This window comes from Symphalangus syndactylus, chromosome 5, assembly GCF_028878055.3.
Source record: "Symphalangus syndactylus isolate Jambi chromosome 5, NHGRI_mSymSyn1-v2.1_pri, whole genome shotgun sequence".
NCBI lineage: Eukaryota > Metazoa > Chordata > Mammalia > Primates > Hylobatidae > Symphalangus > Symphalangus syndactylus.
The window spans coordinates 91,924,508-91,946,885 of NC_072427.2; the positions used below are offsets into that span (position 1 = coordinate 91,924,508).

General features: G+C 42.6%; 1 protein-coding gene across 6 annotated transcripts in view; it reads left to right on the forward strand.

Moving 5' to 3' along the window:
* The window catches only part of ERG (ETS transcription factor ERG), a 271,808-nt gene extending 255,602 nt beyond the window's left edge, over positions 1–16,206 (forward strand). For all 6 annotated transcript variants that reach the window (XM_063640599.1, XM_063640600.1, XM_055279702.2 and 3 more), the window contains 4 exons: positions 5,733–5,801; positions 6,461–6,517; positions 7,135–7,182; positions 14,253–16,206. In XM_063640599.1, the coding sequence (XP_063496669.1) occupies positions 5,733–5,801; positions 6,461–6,517; positions 7,135–7,182; positions 14,253–14,773 (695 nt within the window). In that variant the 3' untranslated portion in view covers positions 14,774–16,206. The remainder of the gene's footprint in view (positions 1–5,732; positions 5,802–6,460; positions 6,518–7,134; positions 7,183–14,252) is intronic.
* Positions 16,207–22,378: the final 6,172 nt, after the last annotated feature.

Genomic DNA, 22,378 nt, shown 5'->3' on the forward strand with positions numbered 1-22,378 from the left:
TCCCAGAGGGAGGTCACTGGGAATCTGACGATATCCCTGTGGTCAGTGGGTACCTGACTACTTTCAGAAAGGTGATCGTTGACTGTTTCTTTGAAGGTCCTTGGGGATACAGACCCAAATCCCTGTCTCCTCCACTCTCGGTTTGCTGTGCCGTGATCTTCATTTCCATACCCTTTGTCTAATCCCACATCCGAGGGAACCAAACTCTGGTCAGTGTTATTGTGCTGACCATGAAGCAAGCCAGGCTCCTAGGTAACAACTCTACTTAGACCAGAATCTGTCTCTTCTCTGCATGGTGGCCGTTTCATTATAGAGTCCCTGATAGAGGAGACAGTGATGTTCAGGGTTTACTGGTTAGATTAGACAGCATTCTGCACCCTTTCTGCAGAGACTTCTTCTACACATGTGTGTTGTCCTGCTGCATCCACCTTCCCAGCACTTCCTCACCACCCTTCCCTCCTTCCCTTCCCACTGTGAGTCACCCATCCCTGGGTTACTGCCCCAATCTACCTTTTTTTTTCTTTTTTTTCTTTTCTTTTATGTTCTCTTCTCTTCTTTTCTTTCTTTCTTTTTTTTTTTTTTTTTTTGAGACGGAGTCTCACTCTGTTGCCAGGCTGAAGTGCAGTGGTGCAATCTCGGCTCACCACAGCCTCTGCCTCCTGAGTTCAAGCGATTCTTCTGTCCCAGCCTCCTGAGTAGCTGGGGCTACAGGCGCATGCCACCATGCCCAGCTAATTTTTGTATTTTTAGTAGAGACGGGGTTTCACCATGTTGGCCAGGATGGTCTTATCTCTTGACCTCGTAATCCGCCCACCTCTGCCTCCCAAAGTGCTGGGATTACAGGCGTGAACCACCATGCCCGGCTCCCAATCTACCTTTTCTTCTGTTCATGGCCCACCTTCCCAAGTGGATCATTTATTCCAGAGCCCCCTGACTGCTTCCCTGTCAGCTCAGTCTCACCGCTGCTATGTCAGTTCAGTCTCCCTGCACAATTGGCCGAGGCTGTTCACTGACCTCACAGGGGACCACATGTGAACATGCCCTGCCACCACCACCACCTGCCATTTGTCCAAACCTCATCCCTTTTCCTTGCATGCCCATACCTAGTATTTTCCCACATTTTGCTGATTCAAGGTTTACCTTCTTTCACGACCCTTTGTTGAATTAGCATTGAGACGGTCTTCTCTACTCTCATAAAGTATCAACCTATAGGCATATCATTTTACATCCTGTGGTTTTATGATTTTTTAATATATATATATATTTTATTATACTTTATTCTATGATGTTTCACGTGTTTCTCACGTTGTTGCAGTTACTACGACCAGAATCCCTTTCTGTACCTCCTCTACAAACACCCTTCTTTTTTGCTGATTCCACTTCTTTTGGAGCCATAGCCCTTTGAGGTCTCAGGGGAAAAAAGTGGCAAACACATATCCACAGAACCTTGCAAGCCCCTATTAACTACATAGCGCGCCACCCTGCCTGTCCTCTTAGGAGCAGGTCATGCAAAAGCTCAGTTCTATCCCAAGGATGATGTTCTGCAACCCCATCCTTTCCTCTTCTATCCCCATGACAACCCATATATTATGATATGCCTCTGGGGTGTTATCAAAAGAGATTAGAGAGTTAAGCCTGCAAATGCAGCCTTCGCTTCTACTTTGAAGCTGCTGCTCTTCAGGGGTTTCTTGGAATCTTAAATTATTCCTCCACTGGAGCTCACAGCCTAGTGCTTTTCAGCACAGCTAGGCACAGTGAGACAATGCAACTACTGCATAGCACTTCTCAGTTAGGTGTTATGTAAAGCCTGTATCTTAGCAAATGGCTAAAACTGCATTCTTTGCTTCCCCTTAGTTCTTATATAACCACAGGGATCTGCAAACCTAGGCAAGAAGGGAATGCAAAATGTTTCCAAAACTCCATGCCTTTGATATAGAATGTTAAGAAGATCTGGAGGAAAATAGAGAGCAACTTAATTATGTTAAGGTTGACTCAAACTTGTTTTTTCATTTCACAGACATTGATAGATTGGTTCTCAGCAGCAGCTCTTGCTCTTCCTAATTTGTGTTCCCCATTAGCATCTAATTTCAAGAGCAGGCAAATCTCATCTTTTCCCATCCAGCCCAGCCAGGGAACCTCCAGAGTTGCTTTGCAGATATGGTGTGGATCCTGCAGAATGAAGATGAGCTCTTCCATCATCCACATTCTTGCGCTTTAAAAAATAAAGCGGGTAGGCAGCGGGGTGGCGGTGTGGGGGGTGTGGGGCAAGAGCTAGAGGGTTCCTCCTCAGTGAGTTTGATGAAGGGAGAATGTAAAACTTGGCTGAACTTAGCCCTCCAGGAAAGGGTAGCCAGAATGTTGTATTAATTTATTGATGTCTTCAAAGGGGTGTGGTGGAGGAGGAGTCTCATTCAGAATGAGAAGCTGATCCCAGCTCCCAGGAAATCAACACAGTTGCTGGTGTGTAGCGGTCAGCACTAGCCGAGTCCCTATTTGTAGCTTCATGCTGTTTTTTATACTTTTGTGATGTAATGTACATCTGTGTTCACCCAAGCTGCCTATGCAATGACTTTTATAAAGCTCAGTTTTGAAACACAGTCTTTTACAGATAAAACAGCAGAACCAGTGCCAGAAAGCAGCCTTCCCTTACATGGGCGCTTCTGCCAAGCATATGAGTTCATTACCTTGAAGATCAAAGTTAAAGAGAAATGGAGAGGGTGTTGAAATGATCAGCAAAAATTAAATGTAAAATGTATTCTTATTGGAAGTTCAATGCTCTATTATCAATAAAGGACAGATAGCAAAAATACATGGAGGAGTTATTTTTCAAGCAGTCAAGAGCAGAACTACTAAGGTTTTGAGATGGTGTAGCTGCCGAAGCAGTCACCCCTGGCTGTCCCCCATCTCAGTGAGCCTGAGTTGAATATTTCCCAATGTCATATCCCACAGGGAACACTTAGTGCCCACAGCATGTGATCGGTAGCCGATAAGGAAGCATTGGACCAGAATGTCATGGAAGAAAACAAAAGCCCGCTTATCTTCCATGGCAATATGTTTATGAACATGTTAATCATTGTTCATATAAATGTCTCAAATACTTGGCTGAAAAGTAGGCTCTGTTTAGTGTTAAGTTTCGACTTATTTTCAAGGGAGGATGGGATATGGTTATACACCCTAAGAAGGATTTTGTGAATAAAGAGTTTCAAAATATTTTGGGAGTAGTAGTTTGGCATTTATTTTTTTTCCAAGTCACATTTCATGAGCAATAATTTTCTGTTTAAGGTAGTGTCTGACTAACCTACTGATGCTGTCTATTCGTTCCATTAGCATACTTATGCCATGGGTAAAAGCAATCCATCTAGAACTCTTTCAACCATTTTTTAGTTTGTCTTTGCACACTCTAGATAGCATTTCTGAAATCATCTGCAGGAACAGAGTTCCTGAAAAGAGCAATGGTCTAGAGCAGGCTTTCTCAGACTTCAGTGTGCACCAGAGTCACCCAGGATCTTGTCAAAATGCTGATTCTGAGGCCAGGCGCGGTGGCTCACGCCTGTAATCCCAGCACTTTAGGAGGCTGAGGCGGGCGGATCACGAGGTCAGGAGATCGAGACCGTCCTGGCTAACACCGTGAGACCCCATCTCTACTAAAAATACAAAAAATTAGCTGGGCATGGTGGCAGGCGCCTGTAGTCCCAGCTACTCGGGAGGCTGAGGCAGGAGAATGGCGTGAACCCAGGAGGCGGGGCTTGCAGTGAGCCGAGATCACGCCACTGCACTCCAGCCTGGGGGACAGAGCGAGACTCCATCTCAAAAAAAAAAAAAAAAAAAAAAAAAATGCTGATTCTGATGCAGTAGGTCTGGGGTAAGATTCTGCATTTCTGGAAAGCTCCCAGGTATTGTTGATGTTGCTGGTCCACAGACCACCCTTTGAGAAACAGAGGTCTAGAACATATTTCTATATTTCTGTATTATCTTGCTTTTTTTCATTTGGTAAATAGAAGGCCTTAGTTAATGTGCTTTTCTGCTCCTAAATTAGGTTAGATGTGGTTAGGATTGCCTTGCGAGTAGATTTTTCTTTCTGAGACAATTCGCAAATTGAAACTCTGGCTATCCAGTTTTTTTTAGACAAAATGCAACTGACTGAGAACCCATGTGCAGAGTGTTCCCAGAGACTGAAGTTGAAGCTCAGTTGTAAATTGTTAGGGGCTGCAGATTTAATTCCTATGTGTAACCCCAACACCAGAAATGTGAAAATCTGAGGAGCTGGGTGGGAAAAGATTTAGGTCCAAAAATGCAAAAATGCCAGCTGAGACAGAGGAGTAACAGCAGTTTAAAAAGAAAAATTATCTAATTCTCCAAAGCTCTGAAGGGTAGGATTTCATAGACCACACTAGTAGCAAAGATGCTTGCAGCCAAACAGACCAAATACATTAAGGAGATTCTGTGTTGACTTCCACGTTGCATATCATTTCTATTCTCTTTGGGATATGAAAATAGGAAGAGACACATCTTCTGCAACACAGTCAAGCTCTTTGAAGATTGACCCATCAAATTGCTGGTTTTAAACAAAATTAAAATACTTGTTTAAAGAGAAGCTTAAAAACAATTGCATTGTCCTACCCTCCAAGTGAAATTTTGTACACATCTCCTGGTGTCTGGCAGCAAAGTACCTGCTGAGATATTTGGCCATGGCCTTCACTTGGCCCAGAATGACACATGACATTGAACTGAGGCCAAGCAATCCAAGAAGACATAATTTTGAAACAGTTATGTAATAAGATTACATGTAGAAATAGCTTTAGATATGCACTCTTAGCAAGAGTATTATAATAAGGTTTCTGTAATATACTTTTGAAACGAACTTGAAATGACGTAGAGCTTTGATAATCATTAATAGAACTCACACTGAGGATGCAGAAGTGTAGTTATTAAATTTGCATATGAAAAGCAAATGAAGGTTTATAGGACAAGTGATACTACTTTATAGATACAAAGAAATGTTTGGCATATACTTAAGCTCAGAAGTTCATCATTAATGTGCTGTGGGAACGATACTATTTCAGTCCTGTAAGTCATTTCATGCAGGTCATTTTAGAGAAATTCTAAATTTATTTAGAACATTGGAAATGGGAGACATTTGCCTACGAAAATCACTAGATCAGATAAGACTGATTTAATATAAATTGATGAGATTATAAAGGGAAAATGAGAGTTGGCTAAGAGAGGCAGCTGGCAAATAAAAAGATAAGGCAGCGATCATTTCCTAGGAGATGCAAGAAGAAAAAGAAGTTGAATGTCATTTGATTGATTTAGGGGCAGACCTCAAACAAAAATGGGCTGGTTCATCCAAGTTGTAGACTCTGTTTTGGATGAGTCATGAAGATAATAAAGAGATGGATGTAAATCAGTCCCAGTGGAAGCAGGATGAACTAGATTGTAAGAAACTTTTATTAGGGTCTTGACTTATGATTGTAGGAAATTAGAAGAGTTGGAAAGCTCTGGGAGAATCTGTCAATGGAAGTTTTCAGACGAACGGGTGAGAATTTTAGACCACTATAATATATGAAATTTTAATTTGTAAATAAAACTCAAATCTAGTGGGATATTTCTTTGGATTACCAGATTTTTTGCACAAAATTGATTCTAATAAATGCAAAATCAAATAAAAAACCAAAACATCTCTTATAAAAATTACATGATTGATCTTTTAGTCAATTTATTTGTCTTTACAGATTTACCATATGAGCCCCCCAGGAGATCAGCCTGGACCGGTCACGGCCACCCCACGCCCCAGTCGAAAGGTACAGTGTTGGCTCCCATGACCCTGAGTTTCATGTCACAGGCAGCGGATGACTGTTGATGGAGTACATAATAATTTCTGTGGTTAATCTGTGATTTCACAACATGTGATGGGTTTGTTCCGTTGACAACAGAGTACAATTGATCTTTAACTGCAGTGATTCTTTCTCCATTTGGGTCATCAGGACTTTCATAACAAAAATAAAGGAATGATGTAGTGTATTTCAACCTTCCCAAATGCATGTTTCATGGGATGTTTGAGTACACATTAAATAATCGGTGATTTCCTGAATCTTGGCCATGCTTAAAAGTATCCCTGGCTTTACTTGATTTGAATGGTGGTTTCCCTTTATGTATTTATCTTAGACTATGATTTATTGTAATCTATTTGGTAAGCCATTCCAAATTCTTTTTTTTTTTAACTTTTGGAAAAAGTGGGAGGTATCCATTTTTTAAATAATTGGAAATGTCCTCTTTTTTTGTTACAGTGTTTACATTTGATTTCATCAGAAAGGAAAATTTTTCCTTACCGTAAGATGCTTCTGAGTTAGACTGTTATGTTAATAACTAAATTAACTGATAGAATGATTATACAACAACATCAAAGACTAGTGACCAAGTCTGTTATAGCTAATTGCCTTTTGTATTTCTGGATTTTCAGCTGCTCAACCATCTCCTTCCACAGTGCCCAAAACTGAAGACCAGCGTCCTCAGTTAGGTATGTTTCAGGGGCCATCTGGATAACCAGAAGAGAAGATTCAGGCTCAGCAGCACATTTCTAAAATGCTTCACTTTTTAATGGAAATTAACATGACTTTTTGCCTCTTTTCGACTGCTCCATACATAAGATAGGGCCCAAGTCATCAGCCTACTCACGCGAGGTGACTTGAGATGGTGCTAAAACACGTCCTCAACTATGCAATAAATAGGGAAAAAAGTTCTACTTGCACACAGGCTGCTTCTTTGTGATCCATTAATTTTTTTTAATTTTACTTTCCATGACTGAACAACACAGCCTGCACGACCCTGGAGTGATGGGGCTTGGCACATGTTTGCCCTCTTTATATCATTGGTTGGTGTGAGCCCTGAGCTACGTGTCAGGATCCTGGGGTTGAATCCAAGCCCTGCCACCAATTAGGAGTACCCTAACAAGACATCTGAGATACCGTGTGACATCTTCTCTCATAGAGGAGGTGGAGGCAGTTGATTTGGAGTTGGGGGACATTTTCAGCTCTGAAATCTGAAAAAACAATTGAGTCAGCCATTATGTCTGAAGTCACATCATACTATGTTACAACTACGTCTAGGATTTGACTTTGTTTCTTTTTGCTGTAGATCCTTATCAGATTCTTGGACCAACAAGTAGCCGCCTTGCAAATCCAGGTGAGAAACTGCTGATGATTTTCTTCTTACAAAATTACTTTTTAGCAGTGGTTATTTTGAAAAGTAAATTGGTATTGGTGAGAAATTCCTTCGACTGAACAGATTTTAGTTTTAGGTCTCACTGAATTATTTGCCTTAATGGAAAAATGAGTTGGGTTATAAATTAAGATTTCAGCTTCAACAAAGAACATTATAACCTAATCCAAGCTGTAATAGTTTTCTAGGGCTGCTGTAACAAAGTACCACAGATTAGGTGGCTTACACAACAACAATTTATTGTCTCGCAGGTCTGGAGGCTAGAAGTCTGAAATCAGAGTGTCATGGTGGCAGGATTCGTTCCTTCTCAGGGCTGTGAGGGAGGGATCTGTCCTGGGGGCTCTCCCTGGCTTACAGATAGCCATCATCTCTTCGTGTCTCTTTTCATCATCATCTCTCTGTGTGTGTCAGTCTCTGTGTCCAAATGTCTCTTTTGCATAAGGACATTGGTCAGGTTGGAATACCCACCCCATAACCTTACTGTAACTTGATTACCTCATTTAGGATCTTATCTCCAAAAAAAGGTCACATTCTCAGATACTATGGGTTAAGATTTCGACATAGGGAATTGAGGGGACACAATTCAACCCATTAGACAAGCAGATAAAATAACTAGTATTTTTTAAACGAGAGCCTTAATACAACCACAAGACTTCAGATTCAGGCTCATCTTCGATGGTCTGTTTCTGAACTTCGATGCTAGAAGAAAGTGCAGATTCTTAATTAGCCCATTTGTAACCAGTGCCTTGCCAAGGTTTGTCACCTGTCCTAGTGTTTCAGTGCCAACCACATAGTTTTATTTGTTTGTATTCAGATCAGAACCAGCTGTGCTGGCACCAACTTCAGAAATTCGTAACCTATGCTGCATATTCCCAACTGCAAATTCAAATGCCAAGATGTTACAGGCATGTTGCAAGCACAAGATGGAATGTATATTTCCTAAATGTTGAGGCCAAAATAAGGTTCGAAATGGAATAATTCAGATTTAATCAGTGTACATCCCTGCAAGAGAATCTACACATTGAAAACATGAAATGTTATCATTATTGAACATCTGTATTTTTGATGTTAAATTTTGGTTAATGTTAATGAATTCAATGAATTTTTTTTTTTTACACAGCTAAAAATCTAAAGAAAACAGTTAGCCTGGGGCCTAGACTAGGTGCTCAATAATTATTTGTTGCATACATGAATGCCAAGGATAATGAGATATAGTCCTTTAGCTCAGGGAGCTTTCGGTTCATGGAGAGATGGACACAGGTAGTTACAACATTGTCCCAAACACGGAGCCCTGGCCCTTTTTGCTCATGCTGGCTTTCATCCAGTAGCCCAGGCTCCTGAGGCTGTGGTCTCTTCTCAGCCTTCTGCTCAGCTTTTCATTTGCAACTCTGCCATATAACCATTCAAATACAAATAATGACTATGTTTTGAGATGATTATTATCAGTCATGCTTCAGGAAGACTGATCTGGCAGCAATGTTCAGGATAGATTAGAAAAAAGAAAATGACGGAAGCTGAAACACTCTGGGAATGTTAATACAATCATGTGAAATAACAATCAAACAGCTCCCACCCCGCAGAACGCCCCCCATAGAATGTCTGTGGTCCCTTCTGTGCCTCATGACAGCCCTGGGAGGTTACTATCTCCATCCTATAGAAGAGGAATTAGAAGTCCAGAGAAGTTAAGTAACTTTTCCTGTGTCACACAGCCAATGATAAGGGAGGTCAGATTTGAAACCTGACTGTCTCCAAAGTCTACTTTTGTTTTCTTGCCCTACTCTGCCACTGACTAAGTATGAAGGGAAGAGGAGGTCTTACAAAATGCGGACTGTGAGAATAGAAAGCAAGGATTTCCTTTCAGAGTCATAACTGCTTAGGTGCAGGCGATGAATCTGAGGTCAGGAAGGAAGAGGAGGAAAGAGTCAAGCTGCACCAAAGAAGACCAAACTGGCCTTTGCACTCACACATTGGCCAAATGAAACGTATATGTCCATGACCACGTTGTCACAGCCCAAAGGTACTGCTTGGCTTGTTTGTAGAATAGGGCCAGAGTCACTTGCTCCTAAGCAGAGTGCCAGCTTTCACAAGGGAACACTGCATATGCCCTGGGCCCAGCAGCCTGGGGATGCCCTTTATAGATAGAGGGACCTGAGCTCAGAGCAAGGAGACCGGAAACTCATCACAGGCCTGGGGAAACAGGACTGTGCTTCATACCATTAAGACTATTCTTAATGGGCCTGGAGAAAATGGCAACATCCCACCTTTGATTTGCAGCCAAGTGACTTTAAGATAAAGGTTTGTTTCATTTAGTTTCTGATGAATTTGACTTTCTCTCCAGCTATCTTTAGGTTTGTGTCTGTTGTACTCATGTGAACTCTTCCCCTGAAACCAGAATGTCTTTTATCTTTGTATTAATGAGAATGCTTCTTCCTGTTTGATTCTATTTTTCTATTCTCTGATAAATAAATCCTTCATCACTTAAAAATTGCTGTCTTTGCTCTTCATACAATACAAATTCCTTTTCATCATTTTAAGTGGAAAGATTGCATCATATAGTATGCATGCACAGGATGATGTCAGCATCCCAACATCTCTATCCCAAATATTCATTTGATGTGTACTTTGGACATCACTTCTCCTGCTGAGAACAGTGTGTCCCTGCATTCTGGTATCATGGATCGGTTATAAGCAACACAGCTCTCCTTTACATCCCATCAGAGCAGCTGAGAATCTATCTAGCATGGTTCCCCTAATGAAAGAGCTTTGTTGGGTTATGTTCAGAGGCTTCCTTGATGCTAACTGGATACTCTTCAATGGTGCACATGAAAATACATCCTGCCTCTTGCAGAACGACAGACCAGGCTAGGGATGTTTTGCCATTTGTTAGGAGGTGGGAGTGTGCGGTCTTCCAGTGGGAGCCCCCCAGGGAGGGGACAACATGGAAGGGACCTGAGGTGGCTACAGAGGTGTGCATAAACCAGGCCTGAAAGCAAGTTTGCGCAGTGATTAAGCATGGCAGCCTAGAGTCTGGATTTCAACCCTTCCTGATGCTGAGCAAAATAAGTCAGTCTACCTCTGTAAGTTCCAATTTCCTCACTTCTCCAATGGACTAATCACATGATTCCTGTGGGGATTAAATAAACCAACACATGTAAAGCGTTTAGAATGGCGCATAGCACACAGTAAGCTTTCAGAGGATGTCAGTCAGCCCGAGAATAGCACCGTTTCAAGCTTCTTCATGGTTCAATAGGCCAATTTAACAGTATTTCTTTCTTTAGGCATTTCCTGGCTATAGGAGAGGAGTGTTATCTTTCCTTAAACTCTGATTTTCAGCCCAAATAAATGATGACAAGACCATTCATGTACTGAGTTCATCCTTACCATGATCTTGCAAGATAGTACTATTACCATCATCCCCACTTTACAGATGAGGATACTGAGGCAGAGAGAGCGGGGAGAGTTGTCAAACGTCCCACAAAGGACAGAGGCAGGATTCAACTGAGGCAGTGGCAACTCCAAAGTTGGTGCTCCCTACCATCATGCTTTCCTGCCCCTCCAGTAAGTGGTACCTGAGCCTCTCACTGGGCCTCAGGGCAGAGACTTCCATTCAGGACACACCTGCTGCCTTGCAGAGGGTCCAGGCCATGCATGCAGATCTTCTGCACCACCCCTGGCTTCTAGAGAAAGTGGCCCCAAACCACTGCCACCCTGATACTGGCAGGGCCCCTCATGGCTGTATTTACTGCCCTTGTTCATCAGCTGGCGGCTGCAGGGCTTTGCACCAGGACGCTGTTTCCACCAGACTCACAGCTGCTGAGTCACTCTGTAGCTCTCTGCTTTGCTCTGTGGTTTGTAAACCGTTTAGGTTTTTTTTTTTTTTTTTGCCCTTTTTTGCTCAGTCCGTACCCCTTTGCTACCCTGTTTCTCTCCCTTTCTTTTAACAGTATTAGGAGATTACTTTCCTCTGTAAAATTAAAGGAGTGCCTTCTGTCTTCTTAAAAGCCACAGCCACTCCCTTTCACCCACAGGGTTCTCTGTAGGTGGGCAATGCTGCTTGCCACCGTTTTTTACCGCCAAATCTGTTTTATTTTGGTAATTACCCTAAGAAAAAACTAGTTCTTCCTTACTGACATTGCAAGGATGTTATTAAGATAGAGTAAAAAAAAAAATAGATCTGAAGGGTTTACCCAAGAAAGATGAGTCCTAAGGGAGAGGTGGTGATGCTACTCAGTGAAGGCTCTTGTCTTTCAAGAGCTTCTCTTTGTAAATCCTGGTTTGGCCCATGAGTGACCCAAGCCACTTTTAGGCTTTCCTAAATCCTAAGCATTCTTGTTTTGAAATCTCTATTCTATATTCTAAAATGCACCTCATCACACATTAAATGTTATTGTTTTGGAAGTAAAATAAGAATTTAAAAATTGCTTTTAAAATTTTATGACTGAGAATAACTCATTTGCCATTGACAGTTTTTTAACAACCATTGTTCATTTTTGAGAATTCTTGCAGTGAGAAATTTTGTTCTACACACTGCAAAATGCAGTGAATTTTGTTACAAATATTCAATTTAACAATTAATGAGTTTGACATAATGTTACTCTTTCAACCATTTACTTAAACATTCATTGATTTTGCATTTCCAGGTTTCTTTCAAGGTTTGAAAGCTGATGAATTTTGCTGACAGATCTCTTATTTCTATAGACCCTCCCTTGAAATTCTCACAGTCCTGAGCCCTGTGTCTTCATGGCTAATGGGTAAAATAGTCAAGTGAGAAATTAGCTCATCCATCCTTTGGGCATAGAGTTTTCTGCCACAAATTTAGGTCCCCTGCTTTCTAACTCTTCAGAAATAGGAGAGACATGAGATCACTTTTGTCCACTGATTCTGTCCTACACACGTTTATAAGAGAAGTGGGTGAGGGACAAATTGCTAAGAGGCAATGCCAAGGTTTGAGTAGATTCCAAGTGTGATTTCGGCAGGTCTGTGGAGTTGCTTTCTCTGTGGGAGAAAGTTGACGCTGAACATTTATTTTCAAACAACCGTATGTGTTTATATGGAAGCATCTGTTAGACTGTTAAAAAATCCATGACTTTTCCTATTCCCAGGTCATATATGGAATTTTTTTCAAGTTGTAATTTTTTGGTTACAATATATATACTAAGACCATATGGCTTTCTCATACCATTCTTTGTATTTTCTAAACACATATTAATAAAATGTTGGAGGCAACAAAACTTGATTGGGAACAGTTCGTATGTGTGGTTCTGAAAAAGCAAAGGCTTCCACTGCAATGAGCTACAAGCTGTTAATACATTTCAAATGTGTTGCTAGACTGAAAATGAGCACTTTCCAGAATAGATTCAGAAAAAGCTGATCTTTCTCACAGTGCTATTGTATGGATAAATTCACAAAAATATCCATTTCCATGTAGCCAACATGCAAAGAAGTATTTATGAGTTGGGTGGTATATACAGGAGGCTAGCGAGGATTTAGAAGAAAATGAACTTAAAATTGATTTTTACATTATATGAATTCCCTGAGTAGATGTCAGTTAAAGTTACTTTAATCATTTTATCACATCGATTGATATTACTTACAATATAATAAAAGGTAATCTTTTGGTAATAAGTCTAAGGCAGTGCTATAACTGGAATTTGGGAGGAAAGACCCACCTCCCATCCATTCTTAAGCTTCTGAAATATGTTCAGCACAGCTTAGCTTCTCTCGGTACTGATACTGCTGTCAATATTTACATGCTGCTGTCTTCTAGGAAGCCATAAATTATCTTCAAGTATTATAACATAGCAGCTAGAATGATGTGCCTAGATTTTTCTTTGAATTTCATAAAACAAAGCCGTATCTATATGCTCTCAGTGAAATCAAGAAAATTCTGACTTTCTCCACCCAGCTAAATGTGATCTCTTTCACAAAGGAAGAGTCTCATTCAGCTTCCCAAGGGGACTTGCAGTCACTCATTGTTGGGGTTTTTCTTCTGGAAATGCGGCTTAACACAATTGGCATTGCAGGGCACAGGCAACGCATTGGTTTCCGTTACGATGCACTTGCCCAAATACTGGAACTGGGTGATCTGGTTTGAAAGAGAGCCAGCTTTTTTTTTTAATTTTTCTAAACTTCCTCATTTTGAGCAGGTTAATTCTGTTCTAGGAAAAGTTTTGACAGAATTGCTTTCTGAGCGCCAGCAAAATGTTATGTTAGAAATAATGGTGTTTACTTCCATTCTCGATTTTTTTCCATAAACTTTTAGAAGTTCATTTCCTAAATCTAACTTTTATTATCTTACTTGACCTAGCCAATATAAATGGCATTAAGTCATTATTGCCATCCACGTAACAGTACTTTGTGCTTCACAAAATAGGAAAAAAAAATATATAGCTCTTTCATCCCCTAAACACGAGGTCGATCTGGCTGTTCTTTTAAGGAAGTCAGAAATGGATGGAACCAGCCTGAACTTTGCCCCATATGAATTCCCTGCATTCCATCTAGGTCTTGAATCTGTTAGATCATCGTCCTAGGTCGGGTTCCCCTGATGCAGAGCTTGGGGTAAGCCTGCTTGTGCAGGTGACTGATTAACGGCATGTTCTCAGGAGAGAGAGAATGGGAAGTGCTGCAGGGGCAGCGCTAAGGAAGTTTCTGGCCTCCTCCAAGCCTCCTTGCAGCTGGAGGCTGTTTCAGCCCCATCCCACGGGGAGCTCTGAAGCCTGAATAGCGTCATGGAGTTGGTCTTTCCTTGAGGCAAGGGGGCCGGCCCATGATACCCTGTTCAGTCCACCCAGCTGCGGGATACCTGGGGGTGGGTGAGGTGGCGGCTCTGTTCAGGCAAGGGCAGTTCTCTGGAGAAATGGGTGGCCATGGAATGAGAGCAGTCCGCACCCCTGCAGCTGAGGGATGGACGGACAGGCCTGGTGAAGGGAATGTGGGCGGCACACCAATAGCACCTCCTTCTGTCATCACAGAGAGCCTCTTTCCCCTGGAACCTGTGCTCACTGGAGTTTTCCTTCCTCTCCTGACCTCATTAGGCAGTGGCCAGATCCAGCTTTGGCAGTTCCTCCTGGAGCTCCTGTCGGACAGCTCCAACTCCAGCTGCATCACCTGGGAAGGCACCAACGGGGAGTTTAAGATGACGGATCCCGACGAGGTGGCCCGGCGCTGGGGAGAGCGGAAGAGCAAACCCAACATGAACTACGATAAGCTCAGCCGCGCCCTCCGTTACTACTATGACAAGAACATCATGACCAAGGTCCACGGGAAGCGCTACGCCTACAAGTTCGACTTCCACGGGATCGCCCAGGCCCTCCAGCCGCACCCCCCAGAGTCATCTCTGTACAAGTACCCCTCAGACCTCCCGTACATGGGCTCCTATCACGCCCACCCACAGAAGATGAACTTTGTGGCGCCCCACCCTCCAGCCCTCCCCGTGACGTCTTCCAGTTTTTTTGCTGCCCCAAACCCATACTGGAATTCACCGACTGGGGGTATATACCCTAACACTAGGCTCCCCACCAGCCATATGCCTTCTCATCTGGGCACTTACTACTAAAGACCCGATGGAGGCCTTTGCCATCAGCGTGCATTCACCAGCCCAACACCACAAACTCTATCGGAGAACATGAATCAAAAGTGCCTCAAGAGGAATGAAAAAAGCTTTACTGGGGCTGGGGAAGGAAGCCGGGGAAGAGATCCAAAGACTCTTGGGAGGGAGATACTGAAGTCTTACTACAGAAATGAGGAGGATGCTAAAAATGTCACGAATATGGACATATCATCTGTGGACCTTGTAAAAGACAATGTATGTAGAAGCATGAAGTCTTAAGGACAAAGTGCCAAAGAAAGTGGTCTTAAGAAATGTATAAACTTTAGAGTAGAGTCTGGAATCCCACTAACGCAAACTGGGATGAAACTAAAGCAATAGAAACAACACAGTTTTGACCTAACATACCGTTTATAATGCCATTTTAAGGAAAACTACCTGTATTTAAAAATAGAAACATATCAAAAACAAGAGAAAAGACACGAGAGAGACTGTGGCCCATCAACAGACATTGATATGCAACTGCATGGCATGTGCTGTTTTGGTTGAAATCAAATACATTCCGTTTGATGGACAGCTGTCAGCTTTCTCAAACTGTGAAGATGACCCAAAGTTTCCAACTCCTTTACAGTATTACCGGGACTATGAACTAAAAGGTGGGACTGAGGATGTGTATAGAGTGAGCGTGTGATTGTAGACAGAGGGGTGAAGGAGGAGGAGGAGGAGGAGGCAGAGAAGGAGGAGACCAGGGCTGGGAAAGAAACTTCTCAAGCAATGAAGACTGGACTCAGGACATTTGGGGACTGTGTACAATGAGTTATGGAGACTCGAGGGTTCATGCAGTCAGTGTTATACCAAACCCAGTGTTAGGAGAAAGGACACAGCGTAATGGAGAAAGGGGAAGTAGTAGAATTCAGAAACAAAAATGCGCATCTCTTTTTTTGTTTGTCAAATGAAAATTTTAACTGGAATTGTCTGATATTTAAGAGAAACATTCAGGACCTCATCATTGTGTGGGGGCTTTGTTCTCCACAGGGTCAGGTAAGAGATGGCCTTCTTGGCTGCCACAATCAGAAATCACGCAGGCATTTTGGGTAGGCGGCCTCCAGTTTTCCTTTGAGTCGCGAACGCTGTGCGTTTGTCAGAATGAAGTATACAAGTCAATGTTTTTTTTCCCCTTTTTATATAATAATTATATAACTTATGCATTTATACACTACGAGTTGATCTCGGCCAGCCAAAGACACACGACAAAAGAGACAATCAATATAATGTGGCCTTGAATTTTAACTCTGTATGCTTAATGTTTACAATATGAAGTTATTAGTTCTTAGGATGCAGAATGTATGTAATAAAATAAGCTTGGCCTAGCATGGCAAATCAGATTTATACAGGAGTCTGCATTTGCACTTTTTTTAGTGACTAAAGTTGCTTAATGAAAACATGTGCTGAATGTTGTGGATTTTGTGTTATAATTTTACTTTGTCCAGGAACTTGTGCAAGCGAGAGCCAAGGAAATAGGATGTTTGGCACCCAAATGACGTCAGCCTCTCCATGTCCTTCTTGCCTCCTCTCCTGTCTTTTATTTCTAGCCCCTTTTGGAACAGAAGGACCCCAGGTTTCACATTGGAGCCTCCATATTTATGCCTGGAATGGAAAGAGGCCTGTGAAGCTGGGGTTGTCATTGAGAAATTCTAGTTCGGCACCTGGTCACAAATCACCCTTAATTCTTGCTATGATTAAAATACATTTGTTGAACAGTGAACAAGCAGCTGCTCGTAAGGCAAACTGTATTATTACTGGCAAATACAGCGTCATGGATCGCTGCAGTTTCTCACTTTACAGAAACAAGGGATAACGTCTAGATTTGCCACGGGATTTCTCTTTCAGGAGCTCTCACTAGGTAGACAGCTTTAGTCCTGCTACATCAGAGTTACCTGGGCACTGTGGCTGGGGATTCACTAGCCCTGAGTCTGATGTTGCTAGCTATCCCTTGAAGACAGTGTTTATTTCCATAATCTAGAGTCAGTTTCCCTGGGCATCTTTTCTTTGAATCACAAATGCTACCAACCTTGGTCCAGGTGAAGGCAACTCAAGAGGTGAAAATACAAGGTGACCGTGCGAAGGCGCTAGCTGAACCATCTTAGCCGAATCGGTTTCTGAATGGGCCCTTTTCGTAGCTGTTTCAGGGCCTGTTTTTTCACGTTGTAATCCTTTTGCTGTGATTATGTGAAGTTGCCAAACCTCTGTGCTGTGGATGTTTTGGCAGTGGGCTTTGAAGTCGGCAGGATACGATTACCAATGCTCCTGACACCCCGTGTCATTTGGATTAGATGGAGCCCAACCATCCATCATTTTGCAGCAGCCTGGGAAGGCCCACAAAGTGCCAGTATCTCCTTAGGGAAAATAAATAAATACAATCATGAAAGCTGGCAGTTAGGCTGACCCAAACTGTGCTAATGGAAAAGATCAGTCATTTTTATGTTGGAATGCAAAGTCAAGACACACCTACATTCTGCATAGAAATACACATCTACTTGGATAATCACTCAGTTCTCTCTTCAAGACTGTCTCATGAGCAAGATCATAAAAACAAGACATGATTATCATATTCAATTTTAACAGAAGTTTTCCGTTAGATCCCTCAACCCTCCACGCCCAATCCAGGTTATTAGCAAGTCTTATGAGCAACTGGGATAATTTTGGATAACATGATAATACTGAGTTGCCTTCAAATACATAATTCTTAAATTGTTTCCAAATGGCATTAACTTTCTGTTACTGTTGTAATCTAATTCCAAAGCACCCTCTAGGTCATATTCATAATTGCATGAACCTTTTCTCTCTGTTTTTCCCTGTCTCTTGGCTTGCCCTGATGTATACTCAGACTCCTGTGCAATCTTACTCCTGCTGGCAAGAGATTTGTCTTCTTGTCTTCGATTGTCTTTTGGGCCTTGTATGCGGTAAAATCACCAAATCACAGTCAAGACTGTGTTTTTATTCCTAGTTTGATGCCCTTATGTCCCGGCGGGGTTCACAAAGTGCTTTGTCAGGACTGCTGCAGTTAGAAGGCTCACTGCTCCGCCTAAGCCCTCTGCACAGATGTGGCACCTGCAGCCCAGGAGCAGGAGCCCGAGGAGCTGCCCTCTGACAGCAGGTGCAGCAGAGATGGCTACAGCTCAGGAGCTGGGAAGGTGATGGGGCACAGGGAAAGCACAGGTGTTCTGCAGTGCCCCAAAGTGACCCATTGCCTGGAGAAAGAGAAGAAAATATTTTTTAAAAAGCTGGTTTAATTAGCCTCTCATTAATTCATTCAAATAAAGTCGTGGGGCGACTAATTAGAGAATAAAAATTACTTTGGACTATTCAAAAATACACCAAATTCTGTGCCTTCTTTTTATCTTAACCTTGGTTTAAAGAAATCTTGTTGACTCACACCTGTAATCCCAACATTTTGAAGGGCAGAGGCAGGTGGATCGCTTGAGCCCGGGAGCTCAGGACCAGCCTGGGCAACATGAGAGTACCCAGTCTCTACAAAAATAAATAAATAAATACAAAAATTAGCCGGGCATGGTGGTGCACAACTGCAGTCCCAGGAGTTCAAGGCTGCAGTGAGCTGTGATCATGCCACTAGCCTGGGTGACAGAGTGAAACCCTGATTCAAAAATAAAATAAATTTTTGACAAAGCAGCCCAGATTAATGCTATATAGAAACAACTAGATAAACTTTTCTAACTTGTAATTTTAAACTCATTTTACTGAGTAAAACATAATTATCTTCTCACAAAAAAATGTTAAACTATTATTCTGTTGAACAAAGTAATAATATTACCTGATTATAATTTGTGCTAGAATATGTGAATTACAAACTTCTGCAGGAAGCATGTTATATGTAGAAACTTTATGGAAAAAAGAAATGGTTTTTTCATGTTCTATAGCCACACGGCATGTTTCCTAAAGAAGATAATACAGAAATAGTAGGTAGCCAGAACTTCATCCTGACATGACTTCATAAAACAATCTGGAGATGTTACAAGGTTGTGACTCATTGAATAAGCACAGCCAAACAGTACTAATTAAAAAATGGATGCTTGTCTAGAAGGGAGGTCGCAGGATTAAACCCCAGGCTGCGGCCCTTGAACTTACTTGCTCATACTTTACTCAGATGAGGATACAGAAGCTATCCTGATCTCAGCTCCAAATGCCATGGGGCTGAGATGACAATAGGTTATGTGACACATCCAGGATGCCAAAGAACAGGCTGAGGTGATGGGTTAGATCTTGAAGGTGTTAGGACCTCCATCCAGTCCTCCCCAAAACACCTGGGAGTTTGATGGAGCAGCAGCACATGTGAAAAGACTTCAGCGTTTTGGAGATGACAGCAGTGAGATGTAGAAGAGCATCTTTTAATGAGCCATGACTAGGTCAGGTGCTGTATATACACTGCCTCATTACTCCTACCAACTGCCCCCACGGTACACTTTTAAAAAAAATGTTTCGACAGATTGAACAATTTGCCCAGCTCTCCAAGGTAAGAGGTGCAACAAATGCTTGTTCCAGGGCTAGCTAATTCCAAAAGCTTTTTCTTAATCTTAAGCTATTTTGCCTCATATGGACAGAAAATTAAACGGGAAGGTGACATGACTGCCCAATCTTAGGTTGCAATTTCTGAAATAGGTCACAAACAAGGACTTATTTGTTCTACATTAAACAGACTGCAATATCAATTCTGGGCCTACACTTAAAGAGTGACATAGGACAGTTAATGCAGGTTCAGTGGGGAGAGACAAGGGGAATGAGAGAACCCAGGACCATGTCAAGGAGGGGCTGTCAGTGTCTCTGCTGGAAGTGGGATTACCCTTATCACCCATTGATTCAGGACCCAGCACGGTGCCTAGCAATATCAAGCTGTCAGAAAACGTTTGCAGCTATATGCATGAATGAACATCCAGAAAGGTAACAGCTGGACTAAAGGTGGGCTCAGCAGGGATGCCCATTGGCCAAATTCAAGAGAAAGCTTTTTAAAAGTTGGAGGAGCTCCAAATGGAACGGTCAGCCTTTGTCCAGGAGTTCCTGGATATGGGGTGTGCTTATTTAACAACCACGTAACTATTTGCCAGGTGTTGGCGGCACATGGACTACATGGCTATTTAGGTCTTCTTTGGTCCTGTGCAACTTGGGTTCTGTGAAATATTAAGTGTTGTCTATAAACACATACATAGAAAGTCAGGGGTGAGAGTCCGAAATCAGTGATGGCTTAGTAGCCTCACTCTTGATCAGTGCCAGTTTGTCCTAAGAGTCAGCAGTACATTAGGGCTTTAGACATTACAGAGGCAGTGGAATCACCCCAAATTGAATTATGTTGTGGCTCTGTGTCTCTAAATTGATTGGAGTCCAGTCTGCTTGGAGATTAAAATACATCTATTTTCTCAGCACTGCAGAGCCCAGGTGAATGGTGAGAAGCAGCCAACTGATGGGATAAATGAACTTTGCTTCCATGTTTTCTCACTTATGGGGAAGACCACCCCCTACAGCACACTTGCATAAAAACATGTCCTGAGGGTGGTTGGTCACAGCCTGCTCAGCATTAGACATGCATCAGCTGAAAGAGTGTCCGTCTGCCTCAGGGGCCCTCAATCCCACTCCAGACTAACCATTTCCACCTCCAAGTAGTCATGGGAGGCCAGGAGCCAGGGCTGATTTCCATTTGCACTCATGAGGTTGAGGCTAAGGAAGGGGTGGGGTGTAGACAAAATGTACAAGAAAGAATTTGGTGTAGAAGCCATGAACCATTCTGTAAAGTCTCTTAACTGGAAAGCCAGGATGTATCAAGATGTTAACAACTGTTTATTTTAAGTAAGTTCTCATTAATTTTTGGTTTTTTTACTTGGCAAGAATATAACTGAAACTTGTTTGAAAGGTTTGGAGGTGGGTGGATGTGTAACTTGCCCAACCTTTTTAAATTAAGGGTGAAGAGAAAGGAAAAGGCTAGCTGTCCTCTTCTTTTCTATGGCATCAGGGCAATGGTTTCTAAGCTGTCTCATCAGAATTGGCAGCAGGCTGCTGGCAGGAGGCGGAGGCTGGCATTCCAGTTCTAAGTAATTCCAGATATTAAGCTTTCAGGTCCAGAGAGGAGCCTCCCAATGGATATCACTTTCTCCTTTAAACAATAATACTAATTGCTACTACTTTCGATAATAATAATAATAGCTTAGTGCCAAACAATGGCATACACTATCTTTTTCATTTAACTTGCACAATAACGCTTTGAGATAGTTTTATCCATATTTTACAGATGTGAAATGGAGGCTTTGAGAGGTTAAACTATGTTATAAATCACTCTAAGTCACAGAAAAATCTTACAACTTTCAGGACTTGAAATTGGAATGGCCTTCCTAAGCCATCGCTTCGACAGCCTTCAGGGCATGTCAAATGGAGTGCCCTTCCCTTATCTAGCTATGCTGGGCAGAAGCCCGGCTGTTGGTAGTTATCAGACAGGAAGCAAAGCGCAGCCCTCCCATTTCCCTGCTGCGCCCTTTGGTTTTAGGGCGGGAGTGCTGCTTGCTGGGGACGCAGGCGGACTCCAGGCTGCTTTGATGGAGAACACAGGATACGTGCTGCAGGTGCTCTTCTGGGCCGAGTCCCAGCTGCTGGGCCATAACCTGGGGGAGGCGAGTGGGGCTGGGCCCCATGGCTGTGAAGAGACCCACTATACAGCGGTCTCAGGGTTTTCTGCCTCCATCCTCTCTGATGCTTGCGGTCAGAGGGAAGGCCCTCTCAGGTCGGGCAGGGCCTGCCTCCAGGAGAATAAATGGCTGTTCTTTTCTTCCATCTTTGCAACCAACTCGGGAGTCAGGTGGATGCAAATGGAAACGTCCCTTTCCTAGTACGAAGAACATGGGTTAAGCCTGCAGCAGTGGGCAGACCAGCACTTCCACCCTTTCACTGATGTGGTTGGGAAGGTGCAGGACGGGAAGGACTCCCATTGGACAGAGACCAGAACCGGTTTCCATCAGGGTAGGACCCGCCTCTTCCTGTGAAAGAGAGCGGAAGTGGTGGGAGAGAGCGAGAGTAACAAGTGAGTGTCCGTCCCGTGGAAACACGCATAGCGAGAAAAGAACAATAGGCCCAGATTCACATCCGACAATTCCACAGTTCTCTTTAGAAGAAACCCCTCCCCTCATCATATTTTCTAAACTGAGACCCTGGGCCTGTCTGTGCCTCTGTGCATTCACACTCATGTGGCATAGAGCATTTTAAAGTGGAACTATGCAATGGTCACTGGATTTTAAACCAACACTGTCAGGTCCATGCTCACTAAGCCACCCTACCCCTATTAAAAAGAAAATACTAACAGAGGATCTATAGCTTTCATTCAAGGAAGGCTGAGTACTTTTTAAGATCATAGGATGGGCAACCACAATAGGATGAGCAAACAAACAAATGATTATTCATATGATGCTAGAAAGTTAAGTAAGGCAGGAAGAAACTAGGTAGAAGGGGTAAGACAGTTGGAAGGAGGCTGAATTGTAAGTTCGTGTGTGATGTCCAGTTGTGTTGGGGCTGCAGGAGGATAATGAGCAAGAGAGTGGGACTATGACTACCTGGGGCCCA